We start from the raw sequence: 16,643 nt of genomic DNA, 5'->3' as shown, positions 1-16,643 counted from the left end.
TCTTCGCTGGTCCCTTCTGACGTGATCTGCGTGGCCCTCTGCCGTCTGAGGCCCGCCTCCATGCCCCGTGGTGGTGTAAGGCGTGAGGGGGCGTCCCCGCCTCTGGAGACGCTTCCAGCACTTTGCCTCAGACGCCTGCTCTGGGCTTTCTGCCGATGCCTCTGTGAGCCTTTATCAGATAACAGGTTGGGGCATCTCCTTTTTCCTGGTCACCGAGAGCTCTTATTGTGAAGGGTGTCGGCTCGTCAACGTATATATCGGTATGGGCATCAAGTGCCGTGGTTTTTTCCCTTGATCTGCACTGAGGTGAATTACAGTGGTTTTTTACTTTTCGGCTGTACCTTGCGGCGTTTGGGATCTTGGTTCCCTTCTGGCTTTGCTTGGTTGTGCTTTGAGATGTACAGGAATCAGGCCGCCCTCGACACCCCATTTCCCTCTGTCTGCGGCGCTTGTAGCAACAGCCCCTGTGTCACACCTTGCATTTGTGATTTTGCCATTTTTCCTCTGTGATCCGTGTTGCTAGGGGCTTGCCAGTTTTATTAGTCTTCCTCTCGGTAGTGGCTTTGTCGAGGTGAAATTCACGCGGGAGGTTGTGTACGGCCACACTCACGCAGCGTGCAGCCGTCACAGTCAGTGTTAGAGCGTCGTGGTCGCCTCAGAAAGCACTCGGCCTTGGCAAGCAGCGTCCCGCGTCCCGTCGCTCTCCTTTGCCTGCTGACTTTTCCCGCAGACGGGCCCTGTCAGCCGCCGCGGGAGCTGTGCTTAGCTTGTGAGGCGCTGCCGCCTGTTTTGCGGCGCGGGACCGTGTTGCGTCCGCACCGGCCGTGCAGGACGGCTCCGGTCTCTCTGCAGCCTCACCAGCGCTCGCTCAGTCTTCTCTGAAGAACCACCCTTGGGCTTTGTTTATCTGTAGTGTACGTTTACTTTATATTTCATTGATTTCTGCTTATTATTTCTTTCCTTGCAATTTCTTTGGATTTAATTTGCTGTTTTCCAGCTTCCTTAGGTTCTTGATTTTCATTTTTCTGTTTTTCCTGCTATAAGCATTTAAGACTGTGAATTCTCTCTAGGCAGGTTTTAGTAACATCGCACCGTTTTGACGTGTTTTGTGATCAGTGCAAAATATTTTCTAATTTCCACTTTCACTTCTTTAGTTAGACATTAAGCCATACTTACAAGTGCACCACTTGCTTTGGAAACAGCCGCGAGTTTCCTGGTGCTCTCTGTATCATCAGGCTCGTGTGGTCCCCGTGCGGTCACACGGCGGACACTGATGAGTCCCCTCTCCCCGGGTCCGAGACCTGACTTCCTGCTCAGCGCTCCGTCTATTTTGGTGGCCGTGCCACGGGCACTTCAAAGGAATGGGCTTCTGCACCTGTTGGGTGGAGCGGTCTATAAATGTCCATTGGGTCAAGTTGGTTAGTCGTGTTCAAATCAGCCTTGCTGGTTTTTCTGTCCCCTTGTTCTAAAGGAAGAGTTTGAAACTCCTACTGCAGATGAGGACTGACTGACTTCCTTTTATCCCGTTGGTTCCCCATTGTATTCTGATGCTGTGTTTAGAGGATACAGATTCAGGAGCCTGTATCTTCCTGGTGGGAATGACGCTGAGCATTATGAAATGTCCATCTTTATCACCACTTCTTCCCCTTAAGCTCTGCTGTATTGGGTGTTGGTATAACTAAACCCGCTTTCTTTTGCTGAGGATATGCATAGTCTGTCTTTTCCCATATTTTAAAATTCATTCCTTGCTATCTTTAAGGTATGTCGGTTACAAGCAGCATGTAATTGTCTGTTACAGAAGCGGACTCAGGTCCCCTTGCCCATGTGCGGTAAAGCCAGGGGCAATGGCTTTACCATTAGTAGATTCACCATTAGTAGAAAGGGCAGCGGGTGGGCTCCGCAGCCTCCTGTCGGTGTCTGATGGGTATCATCTTGTATCACTGCCACTTTTGTCTTTGTTTCAGGGTTTGACTCCGGTGTACTTAGATATAGTGTTTTTTGGTACTTGTCCAGCCTCAGGAATTTGTGGCTTTTGTCTGTTTGGCGAGAATCTTGGGAGGTATCTTTTTCAGCACAGATTCTCCCCCATTCTCACCCTGTTCCCTTTCTAGGACTCCAGTGGTTGTTCAGTCACTCAGTCGTGTCAGACTCTTTGTGACCCCGTGGTTACGGCAGGCCAGGCCTCCCTGTCCATCACCATCTCCCGGAGCTTGCTCAAACTCATATCCATTGAGTCGGTGACGCCCTCCAACCATCTCATCCTCTGTCGTCCTTTTCTCCTCCCGCCTTCAGTCTTTCCCAGGATCAGGGTCTTTTCCAATGAGTTGTCTTTGCATCATGCGGCCAACGTATTGGAGCTTCAGCTTCAGTATCTGATATGCTTCCAATGAATATTCAGGACTGATTTCCTCTAGGATTGACTGGTTTGATCTCCTTGCAGTCCAAGAGACTCTCAAGAATCTTCTCCACAGTTCCACAGTTTGAAAGCATCAATTGTACAGTGCTCAGCCTTCTTTACAGTCCAACTCTCACATCCATACATGACTACTGGAAAAACCATAGCTTTGACCATACAGACCTTGTTGGCAAAGTGATGTCTCTGCTTTTTAATATGCTGTCTAGGTTTGTCATAGCTTTTCTTCCAAGGAGCAAGGACTCCAGTTACATGCACATTAAACCCTTTCCTCACATCTCAGGTTGTGTTTTGTATTTTCCATGTTTTTCTTTTTCTTTTCCTCTCTCTGAATATTGTCACATGATATATCTTGAGTTCTTTCATTCTTTCATTTGCTGCGTGTCACTGGATATTAAACCAATCTACTAACTTCCTAACTTCATTGATTGTTTTTTATTAGATTCCAATTCTTTGGTAAGATCTTCCATCTCTGGAGTTACATGAAAGTCTTTAATGTAACTCTAACAGTGGGATCATTGAGGAATCTGATTTCGTTGTCTGAGTTTTCTTTTGGTTTTGGAGGTCTGCTTCTGTCTGTTATGCTTATGTGTGTGTTAGTTGCTAAGTCGTGTCTGACTCTTTGTGACCCCGTGGACTGTAGCCCACCAGGCTCCTCTGTCCACGGCATTCTCCAGGCAAGAATACTGGAGTGGGTAGCCATTCCCTTGTCCAGGGGATCTTCCCAACCCAGGGATCAAATGCAGGTCTCTTGCATTGCAGGTGGATTCTGTACCATGAGAGTCACCAGGAAAATAAGTTTTTATAGAGTTGCTGGAAGGATTTGAAAACTTGTGGCAGCTGTGGGTATTTCTCACCCAGAAGGGCTGTCGTCTGCTCTGGCGGGCAGAGAGCCAGGGCCGCCTGTCTGGGCCTTGCTGTGCGTCTCGGGGCGCTTGGTGCAGGACCTGGGCAGGACCTGCCGGGGCCATCACGGGGGTCTCCGCCCGCTCTCGCCCCTGGGAGCTGACTGCTGCTGGCCACGGCGTGGAGCCTGTGCGCCCTCGTGCCCAAGCGGAGCAGGAGCTGACCAGGCTGGGGGTGGGGGCTGTGTGCGTGGCATTGGGCCCACTTCTTGACAGTCGGGTCCCTCGAGGCTGGCTGTCTTGGAAGTCCTGTGAGGCTGTGTGAGCTCCAGGATGCGGCCTGGGCCTTGGCCTCCTGCCCTCGGGGCGGCTGGTGCCCTGAGCTGGAGCTGGAGCCGCCGGCAGGCCCCTGGCCTTCCCAGATTTCTAGGCTCCTGCCCTCGGGTGCAGCTCCTGGTGGTTACCCTGTGACTTCCAAGAGCGGCTTGCACTTCATCTGGCTCTCAGACCTGCTCTCCACAGCACAGTCGCTCTCCTTCTCGTTGTGGCTGGAGGTGAAGTTGCCAAAGCAGACTGCCGCTTCCCGCTCCCCCACTGCCAGCTGCTGTCTGGGCGCCGCTGGCCCCTGCTGCACTCTCCCGAGCGACTTCTGGACTTCCCGCAGGGCCGGGCGTCACCGCCAGGTAGAACTGATGCGGCAGGACGCCAGGGTGCGGTGTCCGGCGGCCTCTGTCCTTGGCGGGGCGTGGCCGTGAGCTGCTGCTCTCAGCAGAGCTGAGCGCCGGCTTGTGAGTAACTGCCCGCCGGCCGGCTGCCGGGGCTCGGGCTCACTGAGCAGGGCCCCCGCGGTGGCCGGGGCGGGGCCCTGGGGGCTGGGTGGGTGCTGGGTAGTCATCCTTTTCTGCCCTTTAGTGCTGATGGCGCTGCTGTTCAAGCACCGCAAATGCCGTTTCATTTTAACTTTGGTTAAAAGTTGAATCCCAGTTTCCTTTTTAAAATACACACATTCCCCCCACCCCTATCATTTTATCATGAAAACTCTCAAACACATCGGAAAGGTGAGAGGGTTGATGATACAGTGGTAAGCCCTGACCACTCCTTGCACACACACCTTGTCTGCACTCCCCTGCTCCCGCCCGCTGGTCCCTCAGCCTGTCCTCCTGGCATTTTTCAAAGGACGGTGCAGACATCTGCCTGCTGCCCCCAAGCCCTCAGCAGGTGGATTATTACCTGACTAGATCCCAGCATTTGTTTGTGGTTCTTCTTTCCTTTTAAGGCAAAACCGGCATGAAATGAAATGCGTAGTCTCAATCGTGCCCTCGGACGAGTTCTGATGAGCACACAGGTCTGTGTGACCAGCCCCTCCTCAGGGAGCAGGGCAGCGCCAGCAGCCCACCCCGAGGCCCCCGTGCTCCCCAGGGCCCCCAGGGGTTCATTCCGCTAGTCCCGGCATGCCCTGCCTGGGAAGCAGGCCCACCTCTGGAGGGTGTGCTGGTCCCTGCTGCTTCCCGTCTTTGCTCTTGTGCTCGAAATTCCGTGACTTCACCCTCCTTGGGGCGTGGGCGTGGTCGGCGTGGGCTCAGCCGCTGGCTGTCCTGAGGCCGGAAGGCCCTCCTGCAGAGCCGCTGTCCCCGCCGTCGGTGTGGGGGCTCTTTGCTTCTCTTTGTGACACACCTGTTCAAACCTTTTTTGCCCCTTTTTGGGACATTCACTTTATCTGTATCATTTCAAAAATAGACTTCATTTTAAGAGCAGCGTTGGGTCTACGAAGTTGTGCTGACCGCCACGTTCTCCACCCCACGCAGAGCTTCTCTGTCACGGGCTTGCACAGAGAGCTCTGTTCGGCAGACACACGTTGGTCGTTTCTGTTAGCCGATGTCCACAGCCGCCCTGAGGGCTCACTCTTGGTGGCCACACTCTTGGGCGTGACCAGTGAGAGAGGCCGTGTACCCCCCGTGGTGGAGGCATGTAGTCTCCCCTCCCCTGAAGACCCCCCCACCCGCCCAGTGCCCCAGCCCTTGGCGACTTCAGGCCCCCGCTGTCCGTCCCTCGGTGTGATATTGTTGGAGCCTGACAGCACCTGGTCTCTTGGCTGTGTTAGCTTTTTCTGTGGTCACTGATTCCTGCTCATGTATTCACTGTGGCCTTCCTTTCACTTGTGATTTCACTTGTTTTCTAAGTTCTCACTAGTGTTGGTCTGCTCTGCAGTCTCCTCTGTCTCACTGCACTCCCTGATGAAGGGCCCGTCTTCAGAGGCTGGGAAACAAGGTGCCTTTTATTCAAGGACCTTGGCGGTCATGTTCAGAGCGCGCCGCCTGCTGGAATGAGGCTGTGGCTTCGGGGCTTCCTTCCCTCTTTCCCTCTGGATGCCCGGTCCAGGCTCTGGTTCAGTGTCACCGGATCCTTTCTCAGTTACTTCTCAAAGCCTCAGCATGAGTAATACTAACTTCACTTCATTTGACAAGCTGCTTTTCTCAGAGGCCCATGTTTTATATATAGTTCTCTGTGTGTGGCTGGCTAGGTTTTGACTCACTCAGGACGTATTCTGATTACTCCTTACTCATCTACTGAGAGGGAGGACAGGGCCTATGCCAGAGTACCCCCAGCTGTCCCCTGGAGACCAGGACTGTGGCAGTGCCTGCCAGCCACCCAGGGGTCCCATGTGTGTGTGTGTCTTCCCCCCTGCCTGGTGCCCAGCGGGCGTGCAGTGGGTGCCTGTGCTCGTGGGCCAGGCTGGGCAGGGCCCGTGCAGATGCAGGGGCTGGCCCGCACAGGCGGCTGTGCTCCGGGGTCCATGTTGTAGCCCCGCCCCCAGCCCCGCCCCCTGCGTGGTGGAGACTCACTGCTCCCCCCATCCCCCCTCCCCGCGACGTGGCTGCCTCTGGATCGCGATCCCGGAGCTTAGATCTACAGCCAGGGTCTGCCTCCCGGAGACCGTCCGGTGGCCGGCGCCTGTGGGCCTGGTCGTTGCTCCTTGACTCCCGTGCAGACATGCTCCTCGACCTCAGCGACCTGCTCCAGGTAGACGCACCCCCCCCCCCCCCCCCGCCCCCCTCCCTGCTCAGACCCCGCCCACCCCGGCTGGGAGGGTCCACAGGCGAAGGATAGGGAGGGCCTGGGTCTCGGTTTGGAAACTGGTGGACAGAAGGGGTAGGGTGACACTGGACACAGGGTGCTGGCCGTGTCCCGGGGGCTGGCTGTAGAGCCACAGGAGGCCCAGCTGACCTTCGTCCAAGGCAAGGGAGGTTCTTAAAAGACCAAAATGGACCCATGTGCATACATTTAAACAGTGTAACAGCTTATATTAATACTTGCAGCCTATTTAGAGAAACTTGCTTTCTGGGTTCCTCTCATTTCCAAATGACTGATGGTAATAGTAAGACCACCAAGAGGGACACCAGTGTGGATGGGACGCTCATGGGGAGGGGCCATCTCCAGGGCGGGGCCACTGTGGTCTGCACATGCTCTGGTTATGGCTCTGGGTGAGCTTGGGCTCGGTGCTGGTGGGCTCTCTACTGAGGATTTGGAAAGAAAACTAACGTCACGCCATGTCAGGGAAAGCAGATGAGACCATTGTGAGGGTGCACGCAAAGTGCCTAGGAATCCCCCCTCCCAAAGGAAGCTGGCCCAGGGCTGGGCCTTCAGCAACCCCACGGTGGGCAGACAGACCTGCACTGACCTCAGAGACTGCCTTGTATAAACAGCATCTCTCAGCAACCCTGCTGAAACCTTCTGGGGTCATCCTGGAAAGAATCCCTGGGATCATGAAAATCCAGTTCTCCACATACTGTGTTTGGTCAGGGCAAGTCCATGTGCGGGTTTCCTTCCTGGCGATTCCTCAGGACAGCATTCCAGAAGTACTTCGGCGCCGCTTGGAAGGTGGAGGGCGGTGTTCCGGTGCTTCCTGCTTCACACCTCGGGGAGTGGGACACAGGGCTGGGGTGGAGAGGTGACGGAGCAGAGCTCCCCTCCCCTGGGGCTGGGTCAGGGTCAGTAGGACCCCGTGCGTGCAGGCTGCACCCACACAGACAGTTCACACAGCTCAGGGGGAGGGCGGGCCTCGGGCCCTTTGTCCTGGGCAGAACCCAGCCTGGGCACCAGGAGGGTGGGCGGTGACCTGGCAGTCATGAGCCCGGCCCTTCCAGGGCGTGAGGCCGGGACAGGCTCAGCACGCACAGGACAGATGTCTACTTGACTGTGGGTGTCGTGCACACATGTCGAGGGAGGTCCTGCCCAGAGGGCTCCCACTGCCCAGGGCCATCCGCCTAGCGGAAGTGCGGGAAGGCTCAGGACTCAGTCCATCCTCACTCTCACACGTGCCCAGGTGAGCACCTCCCGCGCTGAGCTCACAGCTGACGGCTGCTGGCAGGAGCCGGGGGCAGCTGTTGTGCCGAGGATCCTGGGAGGAGGTCCCTTGTCCCTCCCCCCCTTAGTGAGACGGACCCAGGGGCACCCACAGCCAGCTGCAGACTCGGAAGTGACCCTCAGACAAAGTGTCAGTGTCATGATTTCTAAAGAATACTAATGGCAGTGAGCATCTCTGACAGTAACCACACGTTTTACACATGTCCTTTTAAAAATTTGATCTTTCATTTGAAGTTGTCCAGGGCACCCTCTCCTGCAGCACTCAGGTGTCATCTGCCCGGGCTGCGGGACCGGGTGCGGGGGTGTGACGGGCGGGCAGCGTCAGGGACGTGCTGGGAGGCCCGGCAGAGGGACGACCGGCAGGCTGGAGGCTGGCCTGGGCAGGGTGCCCCCAGAGGCCCCTCTGGGAGCTACAGCCCTTAGGGTGGGGTCAGACGAGGGCAGAGAGTAGCTGCCAGTGGGGTGAGCAGGGGGTCTGGCCCCAACTGGTGCCCACAGGGACCCCCATCGCCTCTCCTAAGGGGGGCTCAGTGCCCCATTCCGTGCGCCCCCGAGTGCTGTCCACAGGCCCTGTGATGGGAGGTCTGCCAGGCCCTCACTCGGCCACCTCGTCACTGTGCCTGGCGTCCTCCTGGGGGCTGGCCAAGGGGCCCACAGGCCAGGCTTGATCGGGGCAGGGGGCCCTCTGGGGAGTCAGAGCAGAGGGTCAGAGCCAGCGTTTCACGAGACCCGGATCCTGTGGGGGGCTGGGGTGGACAGGTAGAGACGGGGTTTTGTCCCCTCAGGCTGGGACAGTGAGACGCCCGGCATGGGCCTGGGCAGGGCTTGGCCCTCAAGGGGCGAGCAGGCAGGGCACTCAGGTCTGCAGACCTACCGCCACACCTGCGCTGGCCTGCAGGGACGCGACAAGGACGCCCCGGGGAGCGGGGTGGAGGGGCGGCCTGGGCCCTGCTGTCCAGGCACCTCGGGCTCTGGAGGATACTGCTGAGCCAGCTGTCCTGCAGGCAGCTTTCCTTCTCAGCAAAGTCAGCCGCCACTGAGACAGTGAGTTTTAAAAAGCCACCTGGACGAGGGGTGGGGGCATGCCGGGCTGCTGTGGGGGGCAGTAGGGCTGCTCCGAAAGGTGACCGAGGAGCACACACTCTCCTGCTGCCAAGGGCTGTCCTGAGTTATGTTTCTTCACAACAGGTGAACGTTTATGTGCTGGGCAAGACGTTCCTCCTCCTGGCAAGAGAGCTCTGCATCAACGCACCGGCCATAGGTACTGTGGGGCCCGTGGGGCGGGAGGGCAGCGTGCGGGACGAGGACCCGCAGCGGGGCACTGGCGCCTGGAAACCGCCTCCCGTGCAAGAATGCTGCGGTCAGTCCCCGGCAGGTGCGAGCAGGACCCCGGTGACAAGGGCCTTGGGGACAGCAAGGCCCCCACAGACGGAGCCGGCCTTTCCGTCAGGGTGGGCCTCTATGGGAGCTTCGCCACGGGTGAAGCTTTCACCGTCCGCCGGAGAGACTGCTCCGTCGCCCATGGGTGTCTAGAAGCACATTTTCTTGTACTAAGGAGGTAGCATGTGGAGCCAGGGAGGGTGGGCAGGGGCTGTAGTCCTGCCCCGCCCCCCTCCGCCACAGGATGGTCCCCTGGGGCCAGGGGTGAGGGTGGTGGGGGCAGAGATGCACTAGGTCAGGGCGTCCTCTGACGGGGCTATATCCTTGTGCTGAGGGACATGGCGCATCCCTCTGGGGTCAAGCTGAGGTTTTCCAGGGACAAAGCAACTGGTTGGGAGTTTGTAGCATGGGAGCAGAGAGGCAAGAGGCCCGAGGGGCCTGCCCGAGGCCACAGCGTGCCCGTGCAGGCTGCCCGTGAGCCTGAGGTGGTAGGTCTGCTCTCGGGGGCTGGAGCCCCAAGCCCTGCAGAGAACCCCCTCCACATTGGAGCCGGATGGGACGACTCTGAGTGGAGAGTGACAGTTTGGAAGGTAGACACGACCCGACGCCTCTCTTCATGGCAGTCTGGCTGCAGTCCAGAAAGCAAGCCCTCCTGGGTGGAGGCCCGGCTGCTGGCAGAGGGCACACCCTGGGCAGGTGGGCCCATGGGACTGCCCGCTGACCTGTTAGCGCTGTCAGGCCCGTGAGACTCGCAGTCATTCACCTGTGTGTGGCTCTCATTTTGTTAAAACTTTATTATGAAAATCCACTTAAATAGGTGAACTACTTGAAGTGACTTTCCCCATTTTGGATTTGAAGCGGTCTTAAGCTTAGAACCACTTAGAATAGAATCCAAGAGGACAAGGGAGAGGGCAGAGCCCTCAAAGCAGGTGGGAGGTGACACTGGGGGGGAACCTGGGGCCTGCCTTGCACCCCCAAACCCGCCCTCCACCTGAGATGCACACCCCGCTGTACAGGAGATGCCTGTGAGGCCGGCCCAGCAGCCACGGCTCAGAGACCAGGGCTCTGGCTGGGGAGGGGAGTGTCCACGTCACACCCCGGGCCCGGGCTGACCGTACACAGGAGACAGGCCGTGAGTGCGGCCCGACCGGAGCAGAGCGCTCCCCGCCTCTAAGCACTCCCAGTCCCGGGCTGGCTGCACACACAGGGCCCACCCCTCAGCACGGCCGGCCCCCAGGCACCTCAGGCGTAGAAGATGAGCTCGGGGATCTGCCCGCCCTGGACCCCGGTCCCGTTGGTGCTGTCAGAGGAGCACTGGAACTGGAAGGTCACCTTGCCGCACTGCACCTCCGTCATGCCCTCCTGCCCAAAGTAGCTGAGCTCGCTGCCGTCCAGGACGGCACTGGCCGTGTAGAAGGTGTCCTGCTCCACCTGCACGGGGTGTTCAAACCAGACCGAGAAGGTGTTGCTGGAGCCGTCAGAGACAAATTTGGTCAAGTTCTGCGCCAGGACCACGCCCAGCCGCTTGAGTTCGATCTTCACACTGTACTCTGCTTTCCCAGAGCTCGAGCCGTACAGGCCCAGCCCGGCGACGAAGACCCTCCTGTCCACGGCGAACTGGATGCTGTCGCAGCGCCCGCGGTAGCGCCACTGGTTGCTGCGGTAGGCGGAGGACTGGAAGCGGTGGCACCTCTGGGGCGCCAGGCCCTTCCTCTTGGTCAGGGGGAACTCGAGGAGGGGCTTGTTGGCTGCTGTGTACCACAGGAAGATGTTGTGGGTCTCCTCCAGCGTCAGGATGTCTGACTGCGCGGCGCCGTTGGCAAACTCCTCCAGGGTCATGGTTGGAATCCGGACCAGGTAGAGGGCTGGCCCCAGCACGTGCCTCTTGTTGCGAGGGGTGACGGGCAGGCCCTGCCTCTTGCACTCGGCCTCCGCCCAGCTCAGGACCGCCTCAAAAACCACAGCCTCCTTGGTGTTGAGGGCCTCCCGCGTGACGATTATCTCCAGCGTCTGCCAGTCAATCTCACAGAAGCCTTCGGACCTCAGGGCCATCTCAGCCTGCGCGTCGATGACCTCCCAGCAGCGCTGGGTCAGCTCAGGCTCCTCAAACAGTCGGCTCTGCGACAGCAGGACACAGGCATTTTTGGCTTCCAGACTTGTCTCCAGAAAGTTGACACAGGCTTTTGCTAAGGCAGGGACAATGTACTTCTTGGCAGCGTAGAGGGTAGCCAGCACCGTGTCGGCTTCCAGGTCAATCTCGTCACTGTACATGTACCTAGGCAGGGCGGGGACCAAGTCATGGGCAGCAGGGGGCACCCCGGGCACCCAGCGCCCGACAGAGGGGCCCATCCGTCCCTGTGCACTTTGAGGACGCTCCAGGCGGCTGACTGGAAGAACCAGACAGCAATGAACCGCCCCATCCTCCCACCCTCAGGAGGCAGACTTACTTCAACAAGATCAGAAAAGCTGCAGGTTCCACATCGGGAATGTGAATTTCTGACTTGACTTCCGCCAGATCCCCGTAAAACATGGCATAGAAGACAGAGCTGCCCACGGCCAAGACATACTGTGAACGAGAGAGAGCGCGCGGCCCTGAGTCCTGGGCCTCCCTGCCCCCAGCGGCTGCCACACCCAGAAGAGGACCGTCCATCCTCGGGAGGCGGCCCGTCGCTTTTGGGAGCGCACAGGGCCGAGCCTCTACCAACCTTGTGGGCAGGCACCCTCCGGGCCGCGCCCGGGGGCCCCACGACGAAGTGCACGTCGGCCATGAGCTCGTTGTTGAACATCAGCGCGTTCCTGCAAAGGGCAGAGGCACAGGACACTCGGGCTCGGGCCGCGCGGGCGGGGCGGGGCGGGCGGGCCCGGGCTCACCTCTCGCGCAGGGTCGGGTGGAAGGACTGCCAGTTGGGGCTCTCCGGGTTGTTGTTGTCGGGCGGCGGCGGCGCGGGCGCGGGCGGCGGCGGCGCGGGCAGCGGGGCGCTGGGCCGACCCTTCCTGCCCGCGGCGGCGGCGGCGGCGGCGTTGCTGTTGGCGATGTCCGTGGCGGTGGCGGCGGCCGCGGCCGCGGCGCTGGCGGGCGCGTAGAGCTCCGCGGCCATCTTCGCGGGCAGGGCGGCCTCCGCGCGCGGGGGCGGCGCGCCGTGCGCCCTCGCGCCGCGGCGGGGCCTCGGGGGCGGCTCTGCGAGCACCAGGAGCGCGGTGAGGCACTGCGCCACTCGGCCGTGCAGACAGGCCAGGGGCAGCAGCATGGGGCCGCGGCGGCCGCGCGCGCGGAGTGCCGGCCTGCCCGGGGCGGCGGGCCCTGCTCCCTCGGGCCGCCCCGCCCGCCGGCCGGAGCCTCCAGCCCGCACCGCCGCGGCCACCGCGCGTCACGTCGCGCCACGGCCCCGCCCCGCGCGGCCGACGTGCCCGTGGCCCCGCCCCCGACCCCCTCCCCGCGCGACCGACGTGCTCGTGGCCCTGCCTCTTCCAGGCTTCATCCCCGCCCCCGCGCGGCCGACGTGCCCATGGCCCCGCCCCTCCCCGGCTCCGCCCCGCGCGGGCGCTCGCTGGACCTGGACCTTGCGGTCGGGGTTGGGGGTGAGGGTGCGGCCCCGGCCCTGCAGGTCTCAGCACGGCCGGTTCCTGCGCAAGACCCAGGAGTCGGGGCCGTGCCCCTACCAGGTCCGCCGTGCGCACAGCCTCGGCGTCTGTGCCGTCCGCAGTCCGCTGGGCGGTCCTGGGCGGGGGCAGGTGCGGGAGGGTCGGGAGAGGCCCCGCAGCGACCCCACGGGCGGCCGTCCTGACCGTGCTGTGAGGCGCTGCCTCGCGGGGGCCTCCAGCCCCTGATGGTCGGTGATGTGGTGCAGCCCGTCAGCTGTGCTGGGTCCTCTCTGGGCCTCTGCAGAAAAGTCTCTCCGGCTGCTTTGTCAGTTTCTGAATCGGGTGGTTTTGTCATTGCTGAGACTTGCCCGTTCCCTGCCTGTTCTGGAGATTTGCGGGCTTGTTGTTGCTTTTTACTCTCTTAGTCGTGTCCGACTCGTTGCGACCCAACGGACTGCAGCGCCCCAGGCTCCTCTGTCATGGGATTCTCCAGGCAAGAGCCCTGGAGCGGATTGACATTCCCTCCCCAAGGGGATCTTCCCGACCCAGGGATCGAACCCGCATCTCCTGCCTTGCAGGCCGACTCTTTCACCTCTGAGCCACAAGAGGAGTTCATGATTTGCAGATACTTTCTCTCATTTTGTACGTTGCGTTTTTCACTCTCAACGGTTTCCTTTGCTTCACGGAGGGTCTTAAGTTTTTTACAGTCCTGTTATTGTCTGTTTTCTCTTTTGCTGTCGTATTCAAGAAATCATCTGCATTCCAACATCATGTTCTTCCTCTGTTTTCTTCTAGAAGATTGACGGTTTCATGTCCTACGGTTAGGTCTTTAATCTATTTGGAGCTGATATTTGTATGTAATGTGTGAGGTGCAGGTCCATCTTTTTTCTGTTGTTCATGGGTATCCGGTTTTCCCAGCACCATTTGTTGAAGACATTACCCTGTCCCCATTGTGCAGCCTTGACATCCTCATCAGAGACTGTGTGACGCTGTATGTGTACATGTCTTTGTACCAGCACCAGACTGTTTTCCATTTTATCTTCTGAAATTCTTTCCTGGTGAAGGTAACATTTATTTTTTCATTACTTTATTATTGCTATACAGGTAAAAACCTGTATTTTTTATTTAGAAGAAATGTTTCTATTTCCCATTTTTTAGCCCTCTTTACAGCACTTATATAGTCTGTTGTTGTTGTTTTTCCATACCGGTTGGCAGAACGGAGCTTAATGTCCCAACCAGGGATTGAACCCTGCATCCTCCTGCATTGGAAGTACGTAGTGTTAACAACTAGACCGCCAAGGAAGTCTCTGGGGTTTTTTAAGTTAACTTTCTTTTAAATTCAGTGCTGTTAACGAGCAAAGTATCATCCGTCTGCAGCGCTGCGTGGCTCGGGCGTGCAGCCCCGTGACTCAGTTCTGTGCGTGTGCGCACCTGTGTGCTTTTTCAGATTCTTTTCCCTTACAGGTACGAGCCCCGTGGAGCAGGAAATGGCACCCCATTCCGGCATTCTTGCCTGGGAAATCCCATTGTCAGAGGAGCCTGATGGACTGCATCCATGGGGTTGCAGAGAGTCAGAGGCGACTGAGCGTGCACACACACACACGCACGCGCACACACACACGCACGCACGAGTGCTGAGTGCAGGTCCCTGTGCTCCGCGTGGTAGTTCTCACTGGTTTTGGCTTTTATATGTATGGTAGTATGAATGTATTAATTTCAATTTTCTAATTTATCCCTTCCCTGCCGCCCCTTCCCCTTTGGTAACCTTAACTTTTCTAAGTCTGTGACTCTCTTTCTCTTTTGTAAATAAGTTCATTTGTATCTTTTTGTAAGAAAAATATTCCACATATAAGCAAGGCCATTACTTCACTTGGTATGATCATCTCCAGATCCATCCATGTTGTGGAAAATGTATTATCTCATTTTTTATGGAGGAGTAGTATTCCATTGTACATAGGTACCACATCTTTATCTGTTCATCTGTCGATGGACATCTAGGCTGCTTCCATGTCTTGGCTATTGTGAATAGTTCTGCTATGAACACTGAGGTACATTTTCTGGATATGTGCCCAGAAGTGGGATTGTAGGATCATATGGATCAAACTCTCTTTTCAGTTTTTTAAGGAGCCTCCATACTGTCCTCCATAGTGGCTGTATCCACTTTCTTTTCTAGCAGCAGTGTATTAGGGTTCTCTTCTCTCCACATCTTCTCCAGAGTTTATTTGTAGACTTCTTAATGATGGCTGTTCTGACTGGTGTGAGGTGTTATCTCCCTGTAGTTTTGACTTGCATTTCTCTAATAATTAGAGATGTTGAGCATTTTTACATGTGCCCATTGGCCATCTTCATGTCTTCTTTGGAGAAACATCTATTTAGATATTCATTTTTTGCCTATTTTAAATATAATAGGCACTTTATTTTTAGTTTTTTACTTAACTACGTGTAGTTCATTATTTTGTCTTTACGGGAGCACTTAAGTCTATTAAGTTACCTAGAAGATGGTTCTTTTTGTTGTTCAGCTGCTCAGTCGTGTCTGACTCTTTGCGACCCCATTGAGTCGGTGATGTCATCCAAACATCTCGTCCTCTGTATCCCCTTCTCCTCCTGCCTTCAGTCTTTCCCAGCATCAGGATCTTTTCCAATGAGCTGACTCTTCGCATCAGGTAGCCAAAGTATTGGAGCTTCAGCATCAGTCCTTCCAAGGAATATTCAGGATTGATTTCCTTTAGGATTGACTGGTTTGATCTCCTTGCTGTCCAAGGGACTCTCAAGAGTCTTCTCCAGCATCACAGTTCGAAGGTGTCAGTTCTTTCACACTCAGCCTTTTTTATTGTCCAGCTCTAATATCTCTACATGACTACTGGAAAAACCATAGCTTTGACTATTTGGACCTTTGTCAGCAAAGTAATGTCTCTGCTTTTTAATACATTGTCTAGGTTTGTCATAGCTTTTTTTCTTCCAAGGAGTAAGCGTCTTTTAATTTCACAGCTGCAGTCACCATCTGCGGAGATTTTGGAACCTAAGTAAAGTCTGTCACTGTTTTTCCATTGTTTCCCCATCTGTTTGCCTTGACGTGATGGGACCGGATGCCATGATCTTTGTTTTTTGAATGTAGAGTTTTAAGCTAGTTTTTTTACTCTTTTCTTTACTGGGATGTTATTGACATATGACATTGTATAAGTTCAAGGTGTACAGTGTAATGATTTGACGTATGTATATGTTTATTGTTTAAGTTGTAAGCAAGCTTTTTCACTCTCCTCTTTCACCTTCATCAAGAGGCTCTTTAGTTCCTCTTCACTTTCCGCCATAAGGGTGGTGTCATCTGTATATCTGAGGTTATTGATATTTTTCCCAGCAATCTTAATTCCAGCTTGTGCTTCATCAAGCCTGGCATTTCTCATGATGTACTCTGCATGTAAGTTAAATAAGCAGGGTGACAATATATAGCCTTGATGTACTCCTTTCCCAATTTTCAACTGGTCCATTGTTTTCTAACTGTTGCTTCTTGACCTGCATACAAGTTTCGCAGGAGGCAGGTAAGGTGGTCTGGTGTATCTATCTCTTTAAGAATTTTCCATTTTTTTGTGATCCACACAAAGATTTTAGTATAGTTAGTGAAGTAGAAGTAGATGTTTTTCTAGAATTCTCTTGCTTTTTCTGTGGTCCAGTGAATGTCAGAAATTTGATATCTGGTTCCTGTGCCTTTTCTACATCCAGCTTGAAATCTGAAAGTTCTCTGTTCATGTGCTGTTGAAGCCTAGCTTGGAGAATTTTGAGCATTACTTCGCTACCATGTGCGGTAGTTTGAACTTTCTTTAGTGGTGCCCTTTTTTGGGATTGGAATGAAAACTGACTTTTTCCAGTCCTGTGGCCACTGCTGAATTTTCCAAATTTGCTGACATATTGAGTGCAGCACCTTAACAGCATCATCTTTTAAGATTTGAAATAACTCAGTTGGAATTACATCACCTTCACTAGCTTTGTTCATGGTGATGCTTCCTAAGGCCCACTTGACTTCACATTCCAGGATGTCTGGCTCTGAGTGATCACACCATCGT

General features: G+C 56.0%; 2 protein-coding genes across 7 annotated transcripts in view; one reads left to right on the top strand and one right to left on the bottom strand.

The window, feature by feature from the left end:
* Positions 1-16,643, top strand: part of BRF1 (BRF1 RNA polymerase III transcription initiation factor subunit) — a 58,880-nt gene that overhangs the window by 25,905 nt on the left and 16,332 nt on the right. For 3 of the 6 annotated variants that reach the window (XM_043921348.1, XM_043921346.1, XM_043921347.1), the window contains 2 exons: positions 6,248-6,279; positions 8,812-8,884. The exons of 1 other annotated variant lie outside the window; for it this stretch is intronic. In XM_043921348.1, the coding sequence (XP_043777283.1) occupies positions 6,248-6,279; positions 8,812-8,884 (105 nt within the window). Of the gene's footprint in view, positions 1-3,418; positions 3,440-5,966; positions 5,970-6,247; positions 6,280-8,811; positions 8,885-12,537; positions 12,667-16,643 lie in introns of those variants that run through there. 2 more of the 6 variants (XM_043921354.1, XM_043921351.1) reach the window with 2 other exon arrangements.
* Positions 9,780-12,371, bottom strand: BTBD6 (BTB domain containing 6). The gene is made up of 4 exons (XM_043921355.1): positions 11,875-12,371; positions 11,709-11,799; positions 11,451-11,569; positions 9,780-11,278 (listed from the first exon to the last, which is right to left on the bottom strand). Exons 1-4 carry the CDS (start codon positions 12,249-12,251, stop codon positions 10,246-10,248), a joined length of 1,620 nt encoding a protein of 539 aa, XP_043777290.1. The 5' UTR covers positions 12,252-12,371; the 3' UTR covers positions 9,780-10,245.

The sequence above is a fragment of the Cervus elaphus genome, chromosome 13 (genome assembly GCF_910594005.1).
Source record: "Cervus elaphus chromosome 13, mCerEla1.1, whole genome shotgun sequence".
In the NCBI taxonomy this organism is placed as follows: domain Eukaryota; kingdom Metazoa; phylum Chordata; class Mammalia; order Artiodactyla; family Cervidae; genus Cervus; species Cervus elaphus.
This window is presented reverse-complemented; position numbering and strand designations above follow the sequence as displayed.

Excerpts from the sequence above, each read along its gene's own strand:
- BTBD6 (XM_043921355.1), bottom strand. The coding sequence starts at position 12,251 with ATGCTGCTGCCCCTGGCCTGTCTGCACGGCCGAGTGGCGCAGTGCCTC. Across the intron at positions 11,800-11,874 it reads CACCCGACCCTGCGCGAGAG|GAACGCGCTGATGTTCAACA; the intron begins GTGAGCCCGGGC and ends TGCCCTTTGCAG. Across the intron at positions 11,570-11,708 it reads GGAGGGTGCCTGCCCACAAG|TATGTCTTGGCCGTGGGCAG; the intron begins GTTGGTAGAGGC and ends TCTCGTTCACAG.